At 52.2% G+C, this 25,548-nt stretch overlaps 2 protein-coding genes across 5 annotated transcripts; one reads left to right on the forward strand and one right to left on the reverse strand.

Moving 5' to 3' along the window:
- The first annotated feature begins 146 nt into the window (after positions 1–146).
- Positions 147–6,424, forward strand: Slc39a5 (solute carrier family 39 member 5). 4 transcript variants are annotated; one of them, XM_063254930.1, is made up of 11 exons: positions 147–260; positions 1,572–1,927; positions 2,379–2,553; positions 3,738–3,900; positions 4,061–4,230; positions 4,496–4,630; positions 5,037–5,133; positions 5,217–5,387; positions 5,536–5,616; positions 5,750–5,940; positions 6,165–6,424. In XM_063254930.1, the coding sequence occupies exons 2-11, from the start codon at positions 1,644–1,646 to the stop codon at positions 6,306–6,308; spliced, it is 1,611 nt and encodes a 536-aa protein (XP_063111000.1). In that variant the 5' UTR covers positions 147–260; positions 1,572–1,643; the 3' UTR covers positions 6,309–6,424. The 4 variants fall into 4 exon arrangements, with proteins under 4 accessions (XP_063111000.1, XP_063111001.1, XP_003476018.2 ...); XM_003475970.5 differs by having other exon boundaries at positions 148–260; positions 4,490–4,630; XM_063254929.1 differs by lacking the exon at positions 147–260 and adding an exon at positions 473–571 and having other exon boundaries at positions 4,490–4,630.
- Ankrd52 (ankyrin repeat domain 52) lies at positions 6,385–25,350 on the reverse strand. The gene is made up of 28 exons (XM_003476186.5): positions 25,192–25,350; positions 24,800–24,883; positions 24,284–24,362; positions 24,024–24,094; positions 22,825–23,025; positions 21,371–21,458; positions 21,101–21,243; positions 20,608–20,820; positions 20,274–20,352; positions 19,907–20,021; positions 19,628–19,710; positions 19,416–19,533; positions 19,166–19,234; positions 18,887–19,027; positions 18,731–18,811; positions 16,567–16,678; positions 16,301–16,372; positions 15,824–16,025; positions 15,375–15,462; positions 15,180–15,297; positions 13,994–14,213; positions 13,743–13,830; positions 13,561–13,644; positions 13,309–13,454; positions 12,993–13,075; positions 12,723–12,805; positions 12,447–12,538; positions 6,385–11,940 (listed from the first exon to the last, which is right to left on the reverse strand). Exons 1-28 carry the CDS (start codon positions 25,216–25,218, stop codon positions 11,690–11,692), a joined length of 3,231 nt encoding a protein of 1,076 aa, XP_003476234.1. The 5' UTR covers positions 25,219–25,350; the 3' UTR covers positions 6,385–11,689.
- Between the last annotated feature and the right edge of the window lie 198 nt (positions 25,351–25,548).

Genomic DNA, 25,548 nt, shown 5'->3' on the forward strand with positions numbered 1-25,548 from the left:
ACTGTTGCTGTTTGTGAGAAATGGGAGAGGTTAGCAGCCAGGCATTTAGGAAGGTGTGGTGTCCCTGCAAGAGACCCTCTAGGCATGGTGTCCCTGGGAGATAGATAGGTTACAGGCAAGGACCTAGGCTAAGCAGTCCTGCCCCTTTAAGGGAGCTCCCCTCCCATGCTTCCTCCCTGCAGGTGACCCTTGCCCACCTGCTACCACAAGAAGGCTGGGTCCCCATTCCTCTAGGTGTCCTTCCCGTCTCCTGCTGTCAGGTAATGGGAGCCTCAACCCCCTGGACCAATTGGCCCAGCCAGACTTTGCTCTACTTACCTTAAGCCAGATCAGGTATCAAGAGAGGGGCTCCCTCTCCAAGAGGGCTTCCCCTTTCTTGCTCACCATTCCCATGAGTCTGAAGAGTATTGGCTCTTTTGCTTCCTGGGTGGAGAATTCAATTGCTAAAAATAGTTTCTTCCTCACTCATGCATGTTGAGTTTCTACTTGTCTGCCTTTCCTGGCTTAGGGGCTCATAGGTCCAACTTTCCTAGGGAACATGGGGTTGCAGACAGGAAGCTCAATACCAGAGGTAAGGTATATGGGGCAAGGGGTATATATGTAAGTTCCAAATCTTTTTTTTTTTTTTTTAAATTGGTACTGGGGATTGAACCCATGACCATGCGCTTGCCAGGCAGGTGCTATGCTGCTGAGCTAAATCCCCAGCCCATAAGGGGTATATATATAGTGGTGCTGAGTTATGACTAGAAAGAATTTTCTGTTTTTATTTATTTTTTTGAGATAGAGTTTCACTGTGTAGTTTGGGCTGTCCTTGAATTCACTATGTAGCCCAGGCTGGTCTGGAACTCACAGGCAGTCTACCTGCTTCACCCTCCTAAGTGCTGGGATTACAGGTGTGTGCCAACACACCCGGTGGGCTAAAAAAATTATTTAAGTGGAAAAAAACTGGGCACAGGTTCTTAGATATGTGTTTTTCTCAAGGCAGGTGACCCCTCCCTGTTAGGGGACCCAGCATACACCGACCTTTGACACCACCCTAGAGACCAGTGAACCATTAACTCTTCTCTCCTATGAACCTTCCCACACTAGCCCCACCCCTGGCCCCGCCCCAAGCAGGTGGGCTAGAAAGGGGAGTCTGCCCATCAGTTCACTGACGTGGCCTCCATTGCTCCTGGAAGCTTGGCTAAGTTCTCCCTCCCTGCCTCAGGAACCTTTTAATATCCACAGTGAGGCCTGCTTGGGACCTGAAGTAATAACAATTCTCATGTTGCCAGGAAGGGTGAGACCGAGAAATGAGGGGGGATAGGGAGATGGGGAAAGGTTGAGGGGTGGAGTCTGGGGACCGAAGATGGATAGTCAGCTCAGCTTGGGCAGGCTCTGGGTGAGAAAGGTGCTCAAGGACTGGTAAACAAGAGGCTACTCCAGAGGAGCCAGCAGGCAGGAGGCTGGAGGCAGGAGCAGGGGCTGCTGCTGGACTCAGGAGGAAGCAGGTGCAGGGAGTGAAGGTTCTCCCCTGTCTTGGGCTAGAGTGCCAAGCAGTGGCCCTGACCCACTCCTCCTTATTCTTCTAGGGCCCAGTCCTCAGGATGTTCCAGGAGGAATAAAACCCAGAACCAAAGCCTCTAACCTCTTGTCCCCTCAGGATGAGATCCCTAGTATGGCATATGCTGGTTGGTCTGTGTGTAGGGGTGGTCTTGGGCTGGGTAGGGGGCTCAGTCCCCAACCTGGGCCCTGCTGAGCAGGAGCAGAGCCATTACCTGGCACAGCTGTTTGGCCTGTATGGAGAGAATGGGACCCTGACTGCAAAAGGCCTGGCCCGGCTCCTCCACAGCTTGGGGCTGGGCCGAGTTCAGGGAATTCGCTTGGGACACCATGGGCTTCCAACTGGTCGTCTTGCACCCCCATCTGGAGACAACCTCACACACAGGTACTAAACCCTCCCCTATCTACAAACACCGTATTCCCAAGTCTGATCAGTGCTTAGATCAGATGCCCACTGCAGGCTTTTTAAAATAAGAGCCCTAAATTATGATTCTTCAGAACCAACTACTCAGTAAACTTCCTGCCTCTGGAGGAGGCCTCTCCTGCTCCAAACCCCCAGGCTCTTAAATTCCTTATTCTTAGTCCAGTGTCCAAAGTCTCCAGGCTAACTTGGTTCCCAATCTGGAGTTTTCAGGCCTTTCTCTTCCTCCTGCAGTCCCCATTCCTAGCCCCTCCTATAACTGTGCTCAGATTTTCCAACTGTGATGTGTGTGGTTTCTGGATCCCAGGAATTCTAGCCAGTGGCTGATCCTCCTGTGCCCTAAGCTCCTGAGGAACTTCTCAAGCAGGTGCATGAGGCCATGAGTGAATCTGACTTGTCATCTCATCCTTTTCAGGCTGCAGGACCCTGAGCTGAGTGTGGATGTCTGGCCGGGGATGCCTCTGAGACCCTCTGGGTGGAGTGACCTAGAGGAGTCAAAATCTCCCCAAGGGCCAGCTCCCTCAGGCCTAGACTTCTTTCACAGGCTTCTGCTGCTTGACCATTCATTGGCTGACCACCTGAATGAGGATGTGAGTCTGAAATGTTTACAGTCATAGAGACAAAAATCTCAAACTAGGCTTGGTGGTACACACCTGTAATCCCAACATTTGGGAGGCTGAGGCAGGAAGATTACCACAAACTTGAAGCCAGCCTGAGCTTTATAGTGAATTCATGGTCAGCCTAAACTATAGTGGGATCCTGTCGTGAAAAGCAAAACACTACCCTCAAAAAAAAAAAAAAAAGCCCTGATAATTGAGTGACCTAGTAAGACTCTGTCCCAAAAATTTTTTTAAAAGGTGGGGGAATGGTGCTGGAGATACAGCTCAGCAGCACAGCTTCTGCCTGGCAAATGGGAGGTCATGAGTTTGATTTGTAGTACCAAAAAAAAAAAAAAAATCCTAATGTAGCTTTAGGGTATGTTTTTCGCTAATATGTTCAGAGCAAGTGAGTCCAGATTAGGGACCACATTTGGCAAAGCAGAGAATCCAGAGAAACAGTCCAGGGTAGGATCTGGGCATGGTTTTCTGGCAAGGAGATCTGCAAGGTCTAAATGGCTGATTTATCTAGAAAGACAGTGCATTCATGCCACTACACCATGTACACAAGAGGGTGGGCAACACAACCCAGTGAGTGCCCTACAGCAGGAAGCATTCAAGACTGGTGCCCAGTGTGATGGTGCTGCATCCGTAGTACCAATCACTCAGAAGGCCAAAGGAAGATCTTGAGTTAGGGGCCAGTCTGGGCAACTGATAGACTGTATCTAAAAAAAAAGGCAAAACAGAAAGGAAGGCAGGGAAGAGAGGGAGAGACAGAGAATGAAGCAGCCAAGTCTGGATGAACATCTGATAGAGATATTAAGAGGGACATTTCAGGCATTTCTTAACCCCTTCCAGAATTCTGGCATGGAGGGTTCTGGATTTTCAATCAATTCCATCACCAAACCAACCAGATTATTAGGGTTTGGGAGGGAAATGGATGGCAGTGTTCACAGGCACCAATTTGCATTGAGTTAAAGACATTGCATTAGATTGACTATTCACTAGTAATTAAGACACAGTGATTGGAAATGCGCTCAGTCCCCAACAAATCTACCAGTGTGAGCAAAGGGGACCCTGGCAGAAACCCGAGAGTCAATGCAACAGTACAGATAGAAAGATCCGTATCACAGTTCCTGCTGATTTCCTAATGTGTGACCCAATGCTCAACTCCCCAGTGTCTAAATGGCTCCCAGCTGCTGGTCAATTTTGGCCTGAGCCCTGCTGCGCCTCTGACACCGAGACAGTTTGCTCTTCTGTGCCCTGCCCTGCTTTACCAGATCGACAGCCGTGTCTGCACTCAAATCCCAGCCCCACCTCCTCCAGGAGACCTACTACCTGGTCAGTGGCTGAGAATAGGGTGGGAGCACACCAAGTCTTGGTAGGGGCTGGGCTCCATGCCAAGGAAGAGAACTCACTGGGGCCCTGCCTCCCTTGTAGCATATCTCTGCCCTTGCCTCTGGGTCTAGCCGGGGCCTAACTTCAGCCCTCTCCTCCCCAGCCCTGCTCCACAGTGCCCTGGCAGTCTTGCTGCTCAGCCTTCCTTCTCCCCTCTCCCTGCTGCTGCTGCGGCTCCTTGGACCTCATCTATTGCAGCCTCTGCTGGGTTTCCTGGGAGCCCTGGCTGTGAGCACTCTCTGTGGAGATGCGCTGCTCCACCTGCTGCCACATGTACGTGAGTCCCCTTCCCTGACTTCCTGACCCAGAGGCGGCTGACAGTTGGCCTCTTGGATCCAGTCCTGCTCCAAGTCATTGGCCATCCACTCCCCGTTTCTGCCACCCTCCCCCATATCCCACTCCCCATCTCTGGCTTTGGCCAAGAGCTGCCTCCCAACAGAGTATGAGTGAAGGCCAGTGACCTCCCAAGTGGGAGGAGGGTGCTGCTAGGTATAGGGACTTCCAGGGTCCACCCTGACCTCTTCTGTGTTAGGCACAGGGGAGGCAGCATGCAGGACCAAGTGGGCGACCAGAGGAAGATCTGAGTCCAGGGATGTTGGTACTTGGAGGCCTCTTCCTGCTCTTCATGCTGGAGAACATGCTAGGGCTTTTCCGGCACAGAGGGCTCAGGCTAGTAAGTGACACGCTTTTCTCTATTTACTGAGACCAGAGTCCTAGCCAAGCTACCAGGGCTCAGCTTGGGCCCAGAGTCCTAGCCAAGAACTGGCTAAACAAGCCAAGAGGTGACGGGCAGGGTGTGCTCCTATGTCTTGAATGTTTGGTGTTTAGTGTAGGAGCTGTTCTTTAACAAGAGTGGGTAGGGGCACCTTCACATAGACCTGGACTTCTGGTTCCTCTCCCAAGTTCAAGTCAACAAGAGACAGGGGAGGTGCCACACTGGGAAAAAGGTAGAGGCCAAAGGACATCTCACAGTGCCAGAGGTGGGACCAGGTGTTCATTTTCCCAGCTGGTGGCCTGGCCTCCCCTCAGCCCTTGGCTCTGCTGCCTCCTCCACCAGGAGGGATACCCTCCTATTTCAGAGATGCTGCAGACAAAAGAGAAGGGATCTCGGAACACCAAACCCAGACCCTGAGGACAGCACTGGGATGGCCCTTTGGCCCCTGCAGGCAGCTCCAGGTGACTAGAGGAGAAAATGATTAGGCTCCTGGCCCACAGTCCTCACCTGCAGCTCCCAATACCTGTCCTTGTTCCTCCTCAAGAGCCAGGGGCTCAGAGCCAGACGGATCAGAACAGCCAGACCCCACCAATGCCAACCCCTCTTGGGCACCAAGGCCATAGTCATGGGAACCATGGTGGAGGTGATGCCAACATCATATGGATGGTCCTCCTGGGAGACAGTCTGCACAACCTTACTGATGGGCTGGCCATAGGTAAGAAGTGAGGGGCTGGTCCCAAGAGGCTTGGGCCAGCATTCTTGGATAGAGGTAAGAGGGTTGCTGGGAGGTTAAGAGATGAGTAGATGCAGGCACTGGCCTTTAAGGAGACTTCTGGACTGAACCTCTTACCCATGGACTGCAGGTGCTGCCTTCTCGGATGGTGTCTCCAGTGGCCTCAGCACTACCCTGGCAGTCTTCTGTCATGAGCTGCCCCATGAACTGGGTAGGAATGGTACAAGTGGGGTGGGCTCTAGAAAGCATATCTCCAAAGGGTACAAGTTTGGAGACTGGTAGGTGATACAGGTGAAGGGCAACCCTGGCTTCTTCCCTCCTATCCTATGCTCTGTCCCCAACAGGTGACTTCGCAATGCTGCTCCAGGCAGGACTGTCCTTTCAGAGGCTGCTGCTGCTGAGCCTTGTATCTGGAGCCTTGGGACTAGGGGGTGCAGCCTTGGGGGTGGGGCTCAGCTTGGGCCCTGTTCCCCTCACTCCCTGGGTGTTTGGGGTCACTGCTGGGGTCTTCCTCTATGTGGCCCTCGTGGACATGGTGAGAAGTTTGGGGAAAGAGCAGAGGAATCAAAGGGAGTGGGCATCTGGGCCCGAGGGGAAGGAAGTCCACATTCACTACCAGGTCCTGCATGGTGCTGGCCCACAGAGTCTGACAAGGACCAAGAGTCTAAAGTGTTTGGGTGGGGGTGATTCTGGTACTGCCTTTTCAGGTTAAGAGGTCAGAGGCAAGGCCAAAATCTCAACATTTTTTTTTTCTTTCAGCTACCAGCCCTGCTTCGTCCTCCTGAGCCCCTACCCAAGCTCCATATGCTACTGCAAGGGCTGGGGCTGCTGTTGGGGGGCAGCCTCATGCTTACAATAGCCCTGCTAGAGGAGCAGCTGTTGCCCCTGGTCCCTGGTGGCTGATGAGGCCAGTGGCAAGGGGTCCAGAGTGCCCTTCCTTCCCCCCAACCACAGGAATGGAGGCGGGACACAGGGCCAGTAGGAGCAATAGGATTTTAATAAACAGAACCCATCCCAAAGCCATGACTACGACAATTGTACTTGCACCAAAACAGCATAGAAAACCGGTGTGGTGGGAGGGCTCAAAGCAGGTTGGGGGAGGACATGAGTAGGGGCCAGGAGAGGGCAGGGTGCATCAATCTTCAGGAAGAGCATTGTGCTTTAGCCCAGGGAGGAGAGGAAGGGTGGGGCAAATGCACCAAGGCCCCCACTTTTTCCTATTGCCCTCAGCACCCTGGGGATGCAGGCATCTGGGCAGATCTGCCCTTTATTGCTGCCCACCAGCATTAAACACCCCCGACCCCAACACTAGCACCACAGGTAGATCCAGGGTAGGGGAAGGGCAGGAATGGGGAAATTGCTTAGAGAAAGATTCAACTAGAATCCAGTGAATTGTGCTCAGTTCTCTTTACTTCCTACAACCGAGTACATGGGTCACAGGGTGGAGGGTGCAACAGGACATGAAACATGTCCCTCTGTGCCCCCGACACACCTGTACACAGGATGGTGGTGTCTGCAGCATCACAGGTCATGCAGGGCATGGGGAAAGGAGGTTCACACACACATAGATGCCCACAGTGGGTACCAGACAGAGAATACCCCTGAATATACACAGCTGTACACGGGAACCCCCAGGTCCCTACCCCAACCCTCTCCCCTGTCTTGCCGTCCCCAAGCAGGGGACTGTATTGCTTTGAGAGAGCCACCCTGGGGGCTGCTCTACCAGGCACCCTCCCATCCCACCCTCCCCATTTTGGCACATCTGCAAGACACACGGCAGCAAGAGTAGGCACCCACCCTCCCAGGCTTCTGTGACTCAGAGCTGGGGAAAGGGGTAGAAGACATCATCCTCCATCTGTCTCCTAGCCCTCCCTAAGCCTCTGCCAAACCCACTCCAGCCAAAACCCACCCCACCCCCAAACACACACATACAAAGCTGAGCTATCCAGGAATACAAGTGGAACAAGGAGATTGTCTGGGAGGGGAGTGGAGGCAGTGGGAAAAGACTGGAAGCAGAGACCCCACCCTGGTGTGGGGTAAGACTGGCACAACAGCTACTTAGTGCAATTGGAGAGGGTGCCCAGAGTGAGGATGGAGATGGGAGGGAAGGCTCTCCCTGCCTTCCCTGGGGCAGTCAGGCTTGCAGACACCCCAGAGAAAGGGCCTAGCAAGAGTGAGTGAGGGCTGAGGACACATCCTCTTATCGCCCGCCACGCTCTGCCCTCCCAAATGCAGTGACAGTGTCCCCCTCACACCTATGTGGGCAACAGCAGCCTCAGAATCAGTACCTTCAAGTAATTCATAGAGCAGACCCTCCCCCCAGCTCCCGCCCATCTCTGGGATTTGGTCGCTTCTCTAGGGGTTGGGTCTCTAGGGATTGGGTGGGGGAGGAAGGAGTCCCCAAGTCAGACCTGTCCCTCGCTACCTCCCTCTTCCCAGACCACTGGGCTTGGTCCTCAAAGATTCCTCACCCTCCGCCCTTGCCCAGCCTGGCCCAAGGCCATGGAGGGCTGGAGCCATCATAATTAGAGGGGAAGGGGCTACTTTGCTCCTTATCCCTCCTTTTCAAAAGGTAGGGTTCAAACTTGGTGGGATGGGGGCCCATACTGGTTTGCCCCAGGAGTAGGTTTCTGGGTTAGGGTCTGTAAGGCTATTTTCCTTTGCGGTGGGAAAGGAGGTGGAGAATGAACACTGGGGATGGGGAGAGCATGATGAATGGCTGAGAGGGAAAGAGGAAGGGGTCTCCCCGCTGGACCATAGTCACTGGAGTCATTTCGACAAGGAAACACTCATGTGCCATGTGCGTCAGATACAGAGTGTGCCTACTCCCAGCCCTGCCAGCCTGGCCCCTCCCCACCTCTCAGGACCCCTTCCAAGACCGCAGAGAAGGTTTTGGGGGTACAGTTGTAGAACCGTTCACTCTGGCCCCACCTAACCCACCCCCAGCTTCTCCCTTCTAAGTCCAGGGAGTAAGAAGGTGCTCGGGTGGGCAGACAGTGGTGGAAACAGTATTGAGTTTTCCTTTGGTTACATATTGAAGGCAAAGGTGAGCTGGACTTACAGTCAAAACGGATAGGGGTGAGGAAGGAAGAGGGGCCATGGCTGGGGTTGGAGAGGGAGGCAGACTCTCCTCAGCCCCTCCACCCCAAGGAAACACGTCTACGTGGGGTGGCAGTCCCTCAGTCTCATCTCTCCCACCCCCCACAGCACCAAACAAAAGGAGAAGCCCCCTCCCCCAGGGGCTGCTCCCCACCCCAACCTGGGCTGTACATTCAGTGGTTTTCAGCAGTCCTATGGCTCAGGGGGCCACGGGATGGGGGAGGTGGCCCATCAGTCTCAGTTGGACAGTGGCAGTGACCCGGGTCTGTTGGTCCATCCTGGGACCCACAGTTTGTGCCATTTGTTTTTCTGAAGTATGGTACACAACCCTACCAAAGCCACCGCCCAATCAGAAACATTCCCCCAAATATCAGAAACTAAAAACTGGCTCTTTTCATCTCGCCCTCTGATTCACAAGTCTGTCTCCTATGTAGCCCTCGCTCCATCTCCTTTGCTAGAACCTGGGGTGCTCCCAGGGTCCTCACTCCAAATAGGCCTTTCCACAAAAGTGCTTATTACTTGAAGCAAGTGCTTTAGAGCTGCGGTGGGGAGGTGGGGAGGGGCAGGCGAAGGGAAGGAGGTGCTTCCTCCCCCACCCGACCCCCGAAGATTGGGGGGCATTCTGCCTGTTTTACTTCTCCGCACCCGTTTAAGTCAAAGAGGTTTAAAAAAAAATCTTAACATTAAAATAAATATGCAGTGGCCATGAGAATGGTCAAAATGCTTCAAAAAACACTAGGGACTGGGGAGCCCGGGGTGGGGTGCGGGATTTCCTTTGGCATAAGGAGAGGAGGCTGCTCACCCTCCAGGCCTCCTCATAACCACATGAGGAGGGACAGAGGGGGCCCCATCTCCCCAGCACTGCTGACAATGTGCTGAGGAGCAGCAGGGAACAGACAGCCACCAGAAATCTCATCTAGCAAAACGAAACAATGGGGCTCCTGACAAATACTCAAGATTTTTTCCTGTCGTCACTAAGCATTGATAAAGGAGAACACGACTGATACCCCAACTCATTCCCAAGAAACCATGTCCTTGCACCCCGTGCCCCCTACCACCTAATTCCCAGCACCAAAATGAGAGGGAGGGGGTATAACGGGAAGATCTTAGGAGAAAGAACTGAAGTCAGGGGGCAAACTTTGCAGAACCAGCAGGGTCAGGGTGGGGGCAGCAGCCCTTAAGAGGTCACATTGATTGTCATATAGGGGAGGACAAGGTATGATGGGAGGAGGGCAAGAGGGGCGTTGCAAGGCCCTTTGGCTTTGAAAACAAAAATAAAAACTAAAAGCTGCACAATCCTTCTCACCAATAATGGTCATTTGGAAGCCTTGAAATGGTTTAGGATCTGAGAGTTGGGGAAGCAAGACACAGAGAGACAGGGAATAAGAAGAAACTGAAAAAAAAAAAAATAAGGACTTGGACAAACACCCCAGGCTTCAGGGAACCAGCATGAGGTATGGTTAAGGGCATATGTGAGGAGGGAGACATCTCTGGGATGGGCCCTCTCCCCCAGCCCACCCTTGGCAAGGGTGGCAAGACATTCAAGGGACACAACTGAAAAATGGGTAAGATTTGAATAGAGCAAGCTTCGGTGGGATAGGAGGCTGAAGGGTCCCCAGGAGAGACCCCTTGTACTGTGTAAACGAAGCCTGTCCAGTTCTCAGGGGACAATACTGATGGCAGCCAAACTGGGCAAGGATGCATTGTCGGGGTGGAGGGGGCAGGACCTCTATTCAAGTTCTGTGTCTTGGCCCCTGGCTGAGGTATTGAGTATGAGGAAGGAACACTGGGCTACAGGAGTGGGTCCAGCTGCACAGAGGCTTACCTAGGACATGGATGGACAGGGCATCTGAAGGGACCAGGCCAGATTCAATGCTACATTTAGAGAGAAAACTGCCCCCTTCTCACACTGACCCAGTTTGGCTTCTAGGGTGCAACTTCTAGGAATCTTATCAATGCAGCCCCCAGCTCAATCCCATCTCTCCCTCTACTGGAAAGGCAGGGGACCGCGCCTCAGGCTCCATCCATTGCTCTCTCCATTTTAGCTTCCCCCTCCGGCAGAGGGAGGTTTGCTTTTGCAATTCAGCCACAGGTCCCTAGACTGCCCCGCCCCTCCCACCATCTTTGGCTTCAAATCAGGAGTGACTGGGGCGGTGGGTACTCTCAACATGACAGAAGGTGTAAGCAGACAGGGGGCTTAAGGAACTCTGGGATGGGGGGCATAGGAGGAAGGACACAGTTCTTCCCTCCACACACATGCAAGCAGCACATGCCTGAAACACAGAGGACATACTAGAGCTATGATTTTGAAATGGGCAGCAAATTAACTTGTTTCTTCCCCTAAAGGATAAAATGCTTACTTAAAAATTCATGACAAGCCTCAAAATTGAGAGAAGTGAGCCAGAGAGGGAATGGCCACAGGCTCTGTTCTCCCAAAGGTTAAAAGAAAAAAAGCAAGGTTAAAGTGCGTGGTTAGGGGGCCAGGCCAGCAGTGGGAGGGGAGTGGGGCAGGCTGTGGGGGCAGAACCAGCCCTTGATTTGCATATGAGGAGCCAGGGGAGAGTGCAGGATTGGGGCCCAGGTACAGTAGTTGCTGCTTCAAGTGTTTTGCATTTGAACTTCAGGGGTGATTGGGTATAGAGTGGGGGAAAAGCTCCAGGCCCCAGTGCTAAGTACCTTCCCCCCCTCATCCTCTAGCTGCCCCAGAGTGCTCACACAGTACCAGAAATTAAGGCTTCTCACTGCTGCAGGGATGGAGGGGCCAGCCGAGCAGGGAGGTGGTGATGGGTATGGAAGAAGAGGAGAGGTCTGCCTGGCAGTAGGGGTAAAGGGGTAGGTGACATGGAGAGGACAGAGTTGGGGGAGCTGGCAGCAGAAAGGGGGAACTGAGATGGAATCAAAGAGAGGGAAAAGCCAGGCATTTATCAATCATTTTGGGACACTTGGCAGAAAGGGTTGCCCTGGGGGTACCAAGGGCCTGGGGTGTTCCCTGTCTGTCCCAGACCCCTGCCAGGCTGGGATGGTGTGGCAAAGGGGTGAGCAGCTGCTCCCCAGTGCTTCCTTCCCCCCTCCACCCCTCCACCCAGTCGTGTTCTCCTTTAAAGTGCCCTAAATGTTTAGATTTTTTTCTAAATAAATAGAATAAGATATCAAGCCACCGGCAGGGGAAGGGACACTGGAGGGGGCTACTCAGAGTAGCAGCCATCTAACCCAATGGCGCCATGCCGCTCCTGGCTATAGGGGCAGGAAGCCCCGTGGGGCAGGGCACCACAGCCACCCACCGTCTTGGCAGCTGCGATGCCACAGTTCTTGAGCAGGCTGAAGCTGAAAGGACTGACAGCATCCTTGGGTGGGAAAGGCTTCATGGTGGAAAGGATCAAGGCCAGGCAGTCTGCCACATCTTTGTTGGGGGCACAGGCCAGTGCTGGGGTGTGACCTATAGGGCAAAGGGAGAGGACTAAGGAACAGGTCCTGTATCCCTGGGCCCTGGCTCTCTGTCTGGTGTAGCTGTGGCAGGAACACACCCACCATGGTCAGAGATCAAGGGTGGTGAGGGCCCAGGGGGTGCGAAAGGCAGATGCTCATGTGGGAAAGAAAAGTGGGGTGCAGGGACTGGGGATTTAGCTCAGCGGCATAAGCGCCTGCCTTGCAAGCAGGCAGTCGTGAGTTCAATCCCTGATACCGATAAAAACGAAAAAGACGAAAAAAAAAAAGAAAACTGGGGTGCAGGGGCAAAGGCCTGGGGTTTGTGTGGGGAGTCCTCTGGTCCCCTGCTGGCTCTGTCTGACTCCTCTTTGAGACTCAAGTACTGAAGCTGGGTCCCTGTTCTGAAGAGCTCTCTTGGAAAGAAAATCTCATTTATAGTAAGGTTAACAAATCACCTCCTGAACACTGTCCCTGATCCCAAACCCAGGAAAAGGAAAAGCTCTGGACCCTACCCACCTTCTTCGTCCACAGCTAGTACTGTGGCCCCACGACTTAGCAGGGCCTGCACCACAGAAGCGAGACCATTCCGGGCAGCAATGTGCAGTGGCCTTGGAAGAAAGAAAAAAAGAAAAAGGTGGACCAGAGTCTGCAGGAAGCCAAAACTCCCTAGCAGCCCCAGAGGGCAGCAAGGGTGTTGAACAAATAAGGTGAGTGCCAAGAGTCCCTGTAGTGTGGGCTGCTTTCTTTACCCACCTACCTCCCCCAGCCAGGAGCCCCTCCCTGGGCACTCACATCTGCAGCGCACTGTTGGTAGCATTGATAAGGCCAAGGTCTTGGGTTTCTGCCAGGATCATGAGGGCACATTTCTCATGGCCCTGAGGGGGAACAGACAGTGGGGACTCGTGAGGTAGAAGCATGACAGGCCACAGAGTAGGAGCTGGGGAGTGTGAGACGCAGGCAGGTAAGCCAGGCAACCCTGACTTCTGATCCAGTCCTCTCTGTAGTCAGGATCTACCCTGCATCAACCCCTGTCCCTCATGCAGCCACCAGGTCCAGAAGTACCTTGCTGCATGCCAAGTGGAGGGCAGTGTTCTTATTTTCATCCAGCACAGTCAGATCTGCCTTCCCTCGATACAGCAGAAATTCTAGGAGAAATGGCACCTGGTTGATGGGTCCCTCCAGAGCAGCAGGCATCCTGGCTTTCTTTTGTCTTTTTTTAATTTTATTTTCATCCTGGCTTTCTACCCTCCTACCTGCATATATTTTGTACCATGAGACACTGAGACACCCTCTGTGTTCTGAACCCCATGCTCACAGGCAGGGCTGATCCCTCCTAGACATACCTAGAGCACCTCCCTTCCCCAGGGCCCCCACATACCTACAGCAGCGGTCTGCCCATTCTCAGCTGCTGTCATGAGCGCAGTGTGGCCTGTGTGATCAGTGGCGTTCACCTCGGCTTGATGCTGCAGCAGCATCCGGAGCCCAGAGACATTGTCCGCGAAGGCAGCGGCGTGAAGGGGGGTCCTGGGTAGGGGTCAGCATAGAGTGATCTAAGGAAGGCTCTTTGGCTTGGGCAGAGAGATGAGGCCAGAGGCAGCTCAGCTTCTCCCCAAGGCCTTTCAGTACTCACCGTCCTTTGGCATCTCGGCTGTTCACAATCTTGGCACCCAGAGCTCCCAGCAGCATCTCTGTGGTGCTGTCCTGGTTATTAATTCTGGGAGAAAGGAGGGGCTGTCAGCGGGGCCAAAGGAGATAATTCTAAGGCAAGTCACAGCCCCCTACAACAGGGCTGCTGCAGAGGAAAAGACTTACACTGCACAGTGCAAAGGAGTGAAGGGGTTTCCCTCCAGGTATGAGAATGGGCTATGTTCAAGTAACAACTCCAGACAATCTTCATGTCCTGAGTATAAGGAAAAAAGCATGGCAATGGAAGAAATGGCAGGCTTCCTCTATCTGTCCTGTGCTGTCCCTGAACCTTCAAGCCACTTTCAGATTCTCTCCTACAACCCATCTTTCTCATCACCCCACGCACATCCCTGTATCTGCCAGAGGCTGTGGCGTACCAGTGTAGGAGGCCCAGTGCATGGGCGAGTATCCGCTGTAATCCACCCCGGCATCCAGGGGGTCTGTGGAAAGGGCAGCCTGCAGCAGCGTCCGTAACACAGCAGTGTGGCCACAGGCTGAGGCCAGGTGAATGGGTGTACGGCCTTTAAAGTCTCGGCACAGTACAAATGCATCATGGTCCAGCAGGGCAGCCAGGCAGTCCTCACAGCCAGTCACTGCCTATAGGGAACACAGGCAGAGGTGGGATGAGGAGCCACTTACTGGAGACTGGACCGAGTAATAACCACTTCCAGTGCTCTAATCCTTGTATTTGCAATGATTCTAGTATATGGGATCAGGATCCTCTTCCCTGACTCTCGTTCAATAGGCAGGATGGCCAGAGTTAATTATGGAGATCTGGAGTCAAAGACCAAATAGAGTGGGGGCTGGGGATTTAGCTCAGCGGCATAAGCACCTGCCTTGCAAGCAGGCGGTCGTGAGTTCGATCCCTGGTACCGATAAAAATGAAAAAGCAAAAAAAAAAAAAAAAAAAGACCAAATAGAGTATAACAAGATGCCAGGACCAAATAATCCCAAGAGAAAGCTGGGCTCACCTGTAGTCCCAGCTAATTGGGAGGCTCAGGCAACAGGATCACTTGAGCCTAGAAATGTAGGGCCAGCCTCAGCAACATAGTAAGACCAAGTCACAAAAAGAGGGGGGTACAGGGCAGGAGAACTCAGGAGGCTGAGGCAGGAGGATTGCTGTGAGTTCGAGGCCAGCATGGGCTACAAAGTGATTTCAAAAGCCAACTTGAAATGCATAGTAAAACTCTGTCTCAAAAGGAATAAGGAAAAAAAAAAAAAAAAAAGAGCTAGAAAGGGTGGGGAAGGGGAAGGGAAAGGGAAAAGAATCCTGTGGCAGAAGGTGGAGGCAGCTCTAGGATAAGTGATCATAGAGGAGATAGGAGAAGTAGCATCACTATCCAACAGGATTGTCAACAAGGCATCATTGGCATAGTCTGGGCTGAGAAGGTGGTTGCACATAATAACAAATGGCAATTGGGAAAATCAGTCAGGGACACCACATACTCATCCTGGAGCAACACAATAAGACTCAGTAAGATCACAGGCACAAAATCCTGGCTCAGCTCCAATATCCTGCTACCCTGTGATCCCATACTTTGAGCCACCTGTGAGCCCACTCACCCCACGGTGGAGGGCAGTGCGGCCCCGGAGGTCAGCAGCATCAGCTGTGGATCCCTTCTCTAGCAGCAGATGTACACAGTCCACATGACCATTCATGATGGCCAGCATCAGTGGGGTTCTGTAGAGGTAACAGGGGAAGGGTGATGGTCCAGCGAGCATAGGAAAACCATCACCACACCCCTGCCCTCCACTCACTGTCCATAGGCATCCATGACATCTGTGATATCAGCTCGTTCCCCACTGTCAATCAGCAAGTGTAGGGAGTCAGTGTGGCCAGAGGCAGCTAGGAGAAAAGAAAGCTGAGTCAGGATAGTGTCAGGATAAGGGAGGGAGGCCAGCTGAACCTAAAGCACTTGAGAGTCAGGGTTATGGAAGGTCTGTCAGAGGAAAAAATCTTCAACGCTGCAGCAGTGTCTGCAGTAAGCTATCAATTGGACTTGAGGACTAGGAATTTAGCTCAGCACCCTAAGTGCCTGCCTGGCAAGCACGAGATCATGAGTCAGATACCCCACCCCGTTACTAAAAAAAAAAAAGTTGGAACTTGAAGTTTCCTTATTCCTTGTCCTACCCCTCTCCCAGCCCTAAATCTGTTAGGAGAGATTTAGTATAGTAAGGGAGGGCAGCAGCCCATGGTAGGTACTAACCAGCAGCATGTAGGGGCGTCCACTTGCGCTTGCGCTCCTTGATGAGGGCAGAGGCACCATGGGCCGTAAGTACCTCTACGCACTCAGTAGAGCCTCGCTCAGTGGCCAGGAAGAGCGCAGTCCGGCCCTTGTGGTCCCTTACATCCAGATTCACCAGCGTTTCAGCCAGTGTCTTCAGGGCTTCACAGTGACCGTTGTAGGCCTGGAGTGGTACAGGCAATCAATGGACCCAGCTAGGACATTTCCATCCCCACTGTGCAGTCAGGACCCAGGGGGTGGCTCCCGGCCTTAGTCCTCCACAAACTCCTTGGGCCCCTCAGGCCTCTTTCCTGCAAGGCCCATCCCCTCCCCACCCAGTGACCACCTTCTCAATGCCCACGAGAAGGAAGAAGGAGAGACAGAGGCACCAGTGCTGACCCTCATGTGGGTGCTGGGATGAGTAAGGACAGGAAAAGGCAGAGGAAATGTGGGACTCACAGCTAAGTGCAAAGGGCTGACTGGAATGGTGCTCTCCACATCTTCCAGGCAGTTAAAGGACATTTCTAAGAGCTGCAATGATGCAATGACAGGAAAATAGGTGCTAAAACTTGAAAACTCCTAAGATAACTGTCCCCTTTCCCTACTCACAGTAATCCTCTAAACCTCTGGACCTACTGCACATCCCTTGGTTTCAAAATCACAAACCCAAAGGCAGTGTGTGGCCCTGGCCCTGCCTCCTCTCCCCCAGACTGTCCCACACGTACCAGTTCGAGGTTCTGTCTGTTGCCGTAGGCGGCTGCATAGTGCACAGCTGTGTAGCCCTGCCTGTCCCGCAGGGAGGGGTCTGCACCATTATCCAGTAAAAACTCCAGACAGCTGGGGAGCCAGAAGGCAGATGGTGAGAGGGTCAGGCCCAAGGCATGATTCTGGGAGGTGCAGAGAAGGGCAAAGGAACCCCTCTAACCACCCTCTGTCCATTCTTCAACCCCAGCTCTAAACCTACTACTTTCCCAAGATCTGTCGTGGGCACTGCCTTCTGGACATTTTTCTAAGCTCCGGATGCTCTCCGGATGCCCCAGGGCTCTCGGCTCAGCTACATGCTTTCTGGGCTGCTGTGCTTGCCTTACCTGCAGGCACACTGGGCCGGGCCTGGCCTGGCCTGGGTCTTGCAGGCCTGCTCTCCCTGCCTCCCTTCTGAAGGAGTCTAGCTCACTGCAAATTAGTTAGCTCCTCTCCTGTGAAGCCTTCTGTTTCCCAGTTAGTGACTTACTTCTTTCTCGGCACTTCCTTGACACACTTCTTATATGTTAGTAGACACTTTAATATTAACTATTTTAAACTCTCTATAGTTGCGCAAATTGAGGCACAGAAAGGTTAAGTAACTTGCCAAAGGTTGCAGAGATAAGCTTCTTCTTTCTTTCTTTTGGCAGTACTGACAATTGAACCCAGGATATTTGCACTGAGGTACACCCCTGCTTTCTTTTATCTTTAGGAACAAGGTCTTATCAAGTCACTAAATTCCCCAGGGCACTCATTTGAGATCCTCCTGCCTCAGCATCCTAGAGTGCTGGAATTACAGCTGCACGTGAACATACCTGGCTTCTGAGCTTTAGACTCTGTGTGTGTGTACTAGGGATTAAAACCAGGACCTTCATGTTGAGCTGCATCCGTGGCTCCCTTTTTCCCTGTGGTGCTGAGGACTGAACCGAAGCCTAAACACTGAGCTACAATCCCCAGCCCTTTTTACTTTTTTTTTTTTGAGACAGGGTCGTGCCAAGTAGCCCAGGCTGGCCTTAAACTCATGGTGATTCTCCTGTTTCAGCCTCTTAAGTGCTGGGATTTCATACATGTATCACTATGCCTGCATTTTATCCTTTTTTTTTTTTTTTCCCCTTTTTTGGAGACAGGATTTCAGTAAATCACTATTTGAGCCCAGGCTGGGCTCAAATTTATATTCCTCCTGCCTCATTCCGAAGAATGGAATGACAGGAGTGCACCACTATACCTAGCAATAAACATTTTGTTTTGTCTTTGAGAGAGGGTACTGCTATATAGTTCAGACTGGCCTTGACCTCACTACATAATGTGGACTGGCCCGCAAACTCATGGCAACCCTCCTGGTTTAGCTTCCCAAGTGCTGGGATTACAGGCATTTTCCACCATGCCTGGTCCAGTTTTTATTGTATTTTAATTTTTGGGTATCAGGAATTGGGCTCAGTACCTCATACTTGCAAGGAAGGGACTGTACCACTGAGCAAAATCTCTGGCCCCAGTTTTTATTTTACAGTAGCCAGGTTTATGAAAAAATTATGAAGATAGTGCAGAATTTCCCTATACACACCTAATTTTCCCATCATTAACTTCTTATATTGCTAAGTACTGGGTAAGAGTCCACTATTTATTTTCCCAATAGTTGATTAGTTTTCAAAGAGTGGAAATTTGAGGTGATTCATCCTTTTCTGTTTTGGTGTCTTGTTTTGTAGTTGGGGACTGAACCAAGGGTGTTGTGCTTTACCACTGGGCTCCCAGAGACACTCATCTTCTATCCTTAGGGATGGAGATGAACTCAGAGAGTTTGCCTAGCATGGGGTAGGCCCTGGATTCAATCTTTGGCACAGAAAAAAAATTACTTATTTTAGTGCTTAACACAGTTTTCTGAAGCTAGTAAACAAATATTCAGTTCAAGTTTGTGGAATAAGTTAATGGTTTTATGCATTTAGCTTTTGGTCTTCTCGAGAAGCCCCATGCTGAGGAAAGCAGCTACATTCACATTTTGGTTTTCACTCGTACCCAGTGTGCCATACTGCAGAGTGGACAGTGGGATGATAGCACAGCAGGGGGGCAGAGATTTGGAGTACAGGGCAACTAACAGGGCTGGGGTTGGTGCTCTGGGGAAAGCACATCCCAAGGGTCTGCTCTGTTACTCACAAGAAGGCCTCCTTCCTGCGGGACTCCTTCAGCGGCTCATCCTCTTCAGCATCATGGCTGGAAGCAGTGTGGGGTTCCGCTCTGGGGAAGACAGTGAAAATGCTAGGGCAGCTCAGGGAGGGGTGTGTGCTTGGGAGGGCAAAGTGTGAGCCTCACCTCCGGTAAGTGTCAGAGGCAGCAGCGTAGTGGAGAGGAGAACAGCCTTTACAGTCAGCCTCATTGACTCCCGCCCCAGCAGTCACCAGTGTTACTGCACACTGGTAGCTACCATTGGCGGCTGCATAGTGCAGTGGGGTCCTGGGGAACAGGGGAAGTAGAATCAGAGACAGATCTAAAAGCAACCACACACACTGCTGCTAACATTCCCTGTACTTAGTTCCCCCTGCCATTTTCTCTAGTCACATACCTGCTATGTACCCCTCCATATTCATTTACCTTCCAAATTTATCTCTCCTCCTCAGATCAGCTCCACTGCTCAATAGCAAATTAAGACATTCCACATTTCTAAAAGGAAGCCAAGAGGTAAGAGAGCCTCAAGGAGTTATCCAGACTCGGGGATGGGCTAAGAGGCTGGAAGTGGACAGCCTGCTCTCACTGTCAGAGTGAATGGAGCTGGCTGGCAGTGGGGATCCAGCCCTTGCCTAGCTCTCTTCTCAAGGACTGGGAGAGAGAAAGGAGAACACACCCTCCAGAAGCAGCAGCATGAAGACAGGTGCGGCCAAGGTTGTCAGGTGTGTTGATGTCAAACCCAGCTGAAAGCACATGCTCATTGCTGAGTGAAGACACAATGCTGTACAGCTGACCTGGAGGGGCAGACCAGCCACAGATCACATCCTAGAGAACTAAGCTGGGAGTGATGAGGGTACACCTGCCAACCCCCAGTAAGCCAGGACATACCTGAGGATAGGAGCTTCCGGCAACAGTCAGAAAATCCAAAGAGAACAGCTAAGTGCAGGGGGAACATGTCATGGATACCACGCCTATGGAAAAGTAGAGGGGCTTAGTCTTTGGGTTAAGGAGGGACCAGTTACTGTGGTCTATCACCATCCTAGAAATAAGGGTAGGTTTCCCAAGTTTTCTTTCAGCAAGTATCTTTGTAACTTCAAGTTTGATGTGAGCAGGATGTACAGATCTGTGGTGGCCCAGAAGTGGGGTCAGGGAAGGACCCTGACTTACCGGGCAGTATCCGCGCCATTGGTCATGAGGGTACTAATGAGCAGTTCATGTCCATATCGAGCAGCCACATGCAGGGGTGTGTTCCCAAATTTGTCGGCACAATCAATCTCACTACCTGAGATGAGATACACACACACAAATTCACATTTAGGGCCACTTGCACCAGTTAGTTACCAGGTGAGTGCTTATTATGTATGTAGTGTTTGACATGGGACATTTTGTTTGTAGCCTTAGGAAAGTGGGGCAAAGATGCAATTGCTTTTCCTGCCTGGAAGAAGGGGTAAGAAGAACAAAAGCAAGGCAATTCCAGGGCTGAGTTCCTTGGGGCAGGAGCAGATGAGGGCACAAATTCTCTCCAAGTCCGTACCATTCTGAATGAGAATCTGGGAGCGTGTGAAACGACCGTGAATGGCAGCCATGTGCAGAGGACTTTTCCCTTCCTTGCTCTGTGGAAACACAGTGCAATTTTTTCAGTATAAAGCACAGAGAATGCTCCAATCCCACTTTTAAGGGACACATCCCTGATGACTAGGGGACCTATGGGCATCTTTTCAGTTCCCATTCTCCTGAGTCCTTACACCAAGATCTAAACATCCCAGGAGGCAAGTGGACAACTCCCCAGGAGAGCTATCTAGATGTGATCAGGACTCCCAGAGCCAGGTCCCTCTCTCCACTGATCTAAGCCTCCCCCATTCAGGCACCTGGTAGTTGACGTCAGCCCCGTTATTGACCAACAGCTCCAAGCAGAGAGCGCCATTGGTGGAGACTGCAGCCACGTGCAGTGGCGTGAAGCCCTTGTCATTCGGCTGGTTGACATTGGCTCCTGCATTCACCAGCTCAATAGCCACAGCATCCTGGCCCAGGTAGCATGCAATGTGCAAAGCTGTGTTTCCAAAAGCATTGGGCTCATCAATCTGGATTTCCAGGAATGAGGGTAAGAGATGTATCAGTTTAAAAAAGATAGCACTTTGTAGTCAAGAGTCCCAGAAATCTGACTGTCTCAGCCCCTCCAGGTTTCTGACCCAAAAGAATGAGGGCACAACTACATAAGGAAAGCCTTGTGCAGACCTTCTCACCATATCCGCCCAACCTCCCAAAGTGATACCAACTGTCTCACCATCTTCCTATCTCCATCACAGACTCTAACCTCCAATCCCCTGCCATAGTCCCCAGCCCTAGCACTCAGCACCTCACCTCAGCCCCCATTCGGAGCAGGTACTTCACCACTTCAATCTGGCCACTGGCCGCAGCTGTGTGCAGCAGCCCATAGCCTTTGCGGTCCTTACAGCCCAGGTCTGCACCACGTGCCACTAGCAGTTTCAGGACTTCCAAATGCCCTAGGAAAACAGGAAACTCTCAAAGAGGTAGATGGTGAACCCTAAGGCCCTAAGTTCTTCTCTCCAAAGGCTGCAACCCCATCTCCCTGCTCTAGGAACTCTAAGGGTGAAATGTATTCTGTCTTACCCAGAAAAGCTGCCCAGTGTAGAGGCTGCCGCTCCTTTTTGTCACAGACATTCAGGCTGGCTCCCTTGTTGAGGAGCAAGTTCACTGTCTATATCAGGGTATAAAAGTCAGAATCAGGTTCATGCTATCAATCTATACAAGGGCAGAGGCCTCTCATCCCAAAGCTGGAGGCAGCCTCGTGCCTTTTTTTTTTCTTTTTCATAGTGCTTGGGATGACAGCCTAATACCTTTGTTGGTGAGGAGAAATATTGGGAGGACTAGAGGAAACAGGAACAGGTACTAAGGCAAAGATACCACATAAATTTGGAATTCTGAGGGAAACTCAAAAGAAGTTTCTTCAGGTGCTCGTGTTCTCAAACTCATAAAAATACTGAAAAATGTGGTGACAGACAAGGCCTCTCTCTTCAGAAAAAGGTATGAATATAAATATTTCCCAAATCAGAAATGGTGGTACATGCCTATGATCCCAGCTCTCAGGAGGCTGAAGCAGGAGGATCATTGCAAGTTTGAGACCAGTCTGGCCTACAAAGTAAGCTCAAGGCCAGCCTGAACTGCATAGCAAGATCCTCTCTCAAAAATACAATGAATAGGGGGCTGGGGATTTAGCTCAGCAGTCTAAGCGCCTGCATTGCAAGTGTGTAGTTGTGAGTTCGATCCCCGGTACGGATAAAAAAGAAAAAGACAAAAAAAAAAAAAAAAAAAAAGAATAATAAATAAATAAAAATAAAATAAGTATTTTCCATGTATCTTCAGAAGGTTTATCAACTTGCCAGGTATGGTAGTGCACACCTATAATCCCAGCACTTGGGAGACTGAGGGAGGAGGATTTGTTGCAAGTTTGAGAAAAGACTGGGCTACAAAGTAAGCTCAAGACCAGCCTGCAACTATATAGTGAGATCCTCTCTCAAAAAGAAAAAAAAAGAGAGAGAGAAGGTTTATTAACTTCTGAAAGTCCAAATCAAGAACTTCAATCTAATGCTGGGTATGGCGGTACATGCCTATAATCTCATCATTCAGGAGGCTGAGGCAGGAGGATTACCATGAGTTTGAGGCCAGCCTAGGCTAAACAGTAAATTCAAAATCAGCCTGAAGGGGGCTAGAGATTTAGCTCAGCAGCAAATGCACCTGTCTGGTAAGCACAAGATTCTCAGTTTGATACTGATCCAAACAAACAAAAAAACAAACAGCCTGAAGTATATAGCAAGACCCTGCCTCCTGCAAAGAAAATTCACTTGAGAGGCTGGGAATATAGCTCAGTGGTGCAGCACTTGCTTAGTATCAACATGATTCTGGGTTTGATCCTTAGCAAAACAACCAAAAAACCATTTCAGTGCAACTATTCATTTGTTACTTGAACCCAAGTGTTCCTTCTCTCCCAAGTCTCATGGCCCAGAAGCAGGGAAATATGAACAGAGGGAAATAGAAGGCTGGGCCTGGACTGGAGTGGTCCTCACCTCGAGATGCCCGCTATGCACTGCATGGTGCAGAGCACTGCGCCCGCTCCTGTCAGCCACATTGAGGCTACTCAACAGAGGTGCAAGAGCCTCAGCACACTTGGTGGCCCGGTTGGCAGCAGCCACATGCAGTGGTGTCTGCCACAGCTTGTCCCGGGCATTCACATCTGCTGAATGTGCCAGCAGCAGTCCCAGCACCTTCTGTGGAAGGGCAGGTGACAGGAGAGAAGACAGAGGGGGAGCAGGAGGTAGAGCAGGAGGTAAAACAGGAGGAAGCAGAAGAACAGGTCAGATGTACCTAATGGCACCATCCCACCCAGCACAGCCTTTTATTTTCCCAACATATAGAGCTGCTCCATACTTATCTTCTATCTTCTGAATCTCCTCAGAGCTTAAAATCTTCCTTACCTTGCTGAAGAAAACAAGGATCCTTTCCTCTTCCTCAATCCTGGGGATCAGTCCCCAGCCTAGCCTTGAAACTGCCACTAACAGACATCTACCCTGAACAAATATACACAAGTAGATTCACATATTCCAAACTGCTACTTTCAGGAAAAATAAATGCTCCTGCTACATTAACACCCTAAACAACCTCCTTAGCTTTCCTAAGCATCCATATTATTTCAATTACCTCGGTAATCACACAGTAGTTCCTCTCTGAAACCAAGCCTAAAATGCTCTTCCTCAGCACCACCCACCTCATCCCCATTGACCTCAGTCCCTGCCACTGGTGGCTGGAACCAAGGATGTGATAGAGAATCCAAAGGGAGATCTCCTTTCCCTCTTTGCAGGGCTGATGACCCTGGGGTTCAGGATCTCACCTATGAGGCATGTTTGGCCCCTGTTCGGTCAACTCTCTTGCTAATGTGGGGCAAGGGTGGAACAGATCATGACCTCCATCCACCACTACAAGGAAAGAAATCTCACTGCCCAGAGGGGGATCAGACTCAAGGTGGCCCCCCAGGCAGGGATGAGTCACTCAGACTTGGCAGCAGGGCCCCCGAAGTCTGCCAGCCCAGTGTTAAGCTCTCCCTGACGTCACATCAGCTGGCAAGACTCAGCCCCCTTACCAGCCAGTTCTAGGGTAGAAAGGAGGAGCCAAAGTCTGGCTAGTATGGTAGAACAAGGCTCTCCAACCCTTAAACTCCACCTTTAGTCAACTCATCCTTTCTGAAAATGAAAGTAGGTGGGGGCCATACCTCATTTCGGGAGGCAGCAGCACGATGAAGAGGGGTCAGCCACAGTGTGTCCTTAGCGTTGACATTAGCACCTGTGGGGATACAATGCCCTATTTTGATGGGAAGTGAGGAAGGAAATCAGTCATCAGGCTGGGGAATCAGGACAGAGTTGGAGACTCATCTGCACCAAGCACCAGAGATCAATCCTGGATAGCAAAAAAGAGACTCCTCCCTTCTGTTTCCCTCCCTAGGTGCCACACCTTCCTGCTCCCCACTTTCACCTGACATCAGTAGCAACTGGAGGATGGGGACATCGCCTACGTAGGCAGCAGCATGCAATGGGGTTCGCCTCTCTTGGTCCTGGGAAAGCAGAAAAGAGAAGCCGCTTTGGGGAGGAACTATCCATGACCCCAGTTCATGTCTCAGAGCTACAGGCCCTTCCCCATAATCTTCGCATGGGTTCTGCAGCGTCCTAAATCCCAGCACTGAGAATCAAAGACAAGCACCTTGGGAGGGTGGAGTCAGGGCCGAGAAACCTTTTCCCAAGAGGGGTGAGGGCGCTGCAGACCCCGTGGTTCAGAAGACAGCACCTTTTCTGAGGATCTCCAGCCCCACTGGCTGATGCTCCAAACCTGACTTGCAGTTCAACCCTAAATGCAGAGCGGGCTCCCACCCCAGGGTGGGAAATACTGCGGCCTCATCGGAGCAGAGGGGACACGGAGCCGCCCCACTGGTGGGGAGGGGTCCAAAACACCGGAGCCCGACCGGGCTCGCCATCCTCGCTGCGACCAACTCACCAGCACGTTGATGTTCTCCTTCTGCGAGAGGAGGGAACGCACTTCCTCCACATCGCGGCTAAAGATGGCCTGGACCAGGGGCGGCTGCAGGAAGAACCGGCACTCAGGAGCTGGCGCCAGAGCGGAACCCGAGAGATGCGAGCACCTAGGCTGGAGGTGGGGGAGTCTCTGGGCGGCTTCCGCTCCGGGGGTCCCGGCTGCAGCGGATCCCTGCGGTGCTCCGTCAGCCGCCAGGCCCCCAAGGACACGGGCTGCGGGGAGCGCGGCGCGGGGCGGGGCAGCAGGCGCGGGAGCCCCGGGCTCGGGCCCAGCCTAGGCCGCACATCCCCGAGCTCGCGTGGCGGCGGCGCTGGGCCCTGAGAGGATAAGGCGGAGAGAGGTAGGGGGCTGACCTGGTCCGTGATGCTGAGGATCCCCATGGCCCGGCCCGGGCTCCGTCCGCATCGAGTTCCCGGCGGCGGCAGCGGCTCCACCGGGGACTCGGGCGGCCCAGGCGGCGGTGCGGCGGCGGCTGCGGGGAGAACGCGGCCCCGCCTACCGGGGGGCGGGCGAGCGGGACCCGCAGCGGCCCCTGGCGGCGGCGCTAGGACCCGCAACCCCTGCCTCGCGCGCGGGCTCCGCAGCCACCCAGAGCAGGCTGCGCGCGGTGTCCTCTCCAGTCTGGCGGCCAGAGGGTGCCCCGCCAGACTGCCTCCAAATGCCTTCCAGCTGAGGATCAGCAGCCTGCCGGAGCCCCCCAGCCCACAATG

This window comes from Cavia porcellus, unplaced genomic scaffold (assembly GCF_034190915.1).
Source record: "Cavia porcellus strain 051 isolate PalLab524CR breed Dunkin Hartley unplaced genomic scaffold, mCavPor4.1 scaffold_8, whole genome shotgun sequence".
Lineage (NCBI taxonomy): Eukaryota > Metazoa > Chordata > Mammalia > Rodentia > Caviidae > Cavia > Cavia porcellus.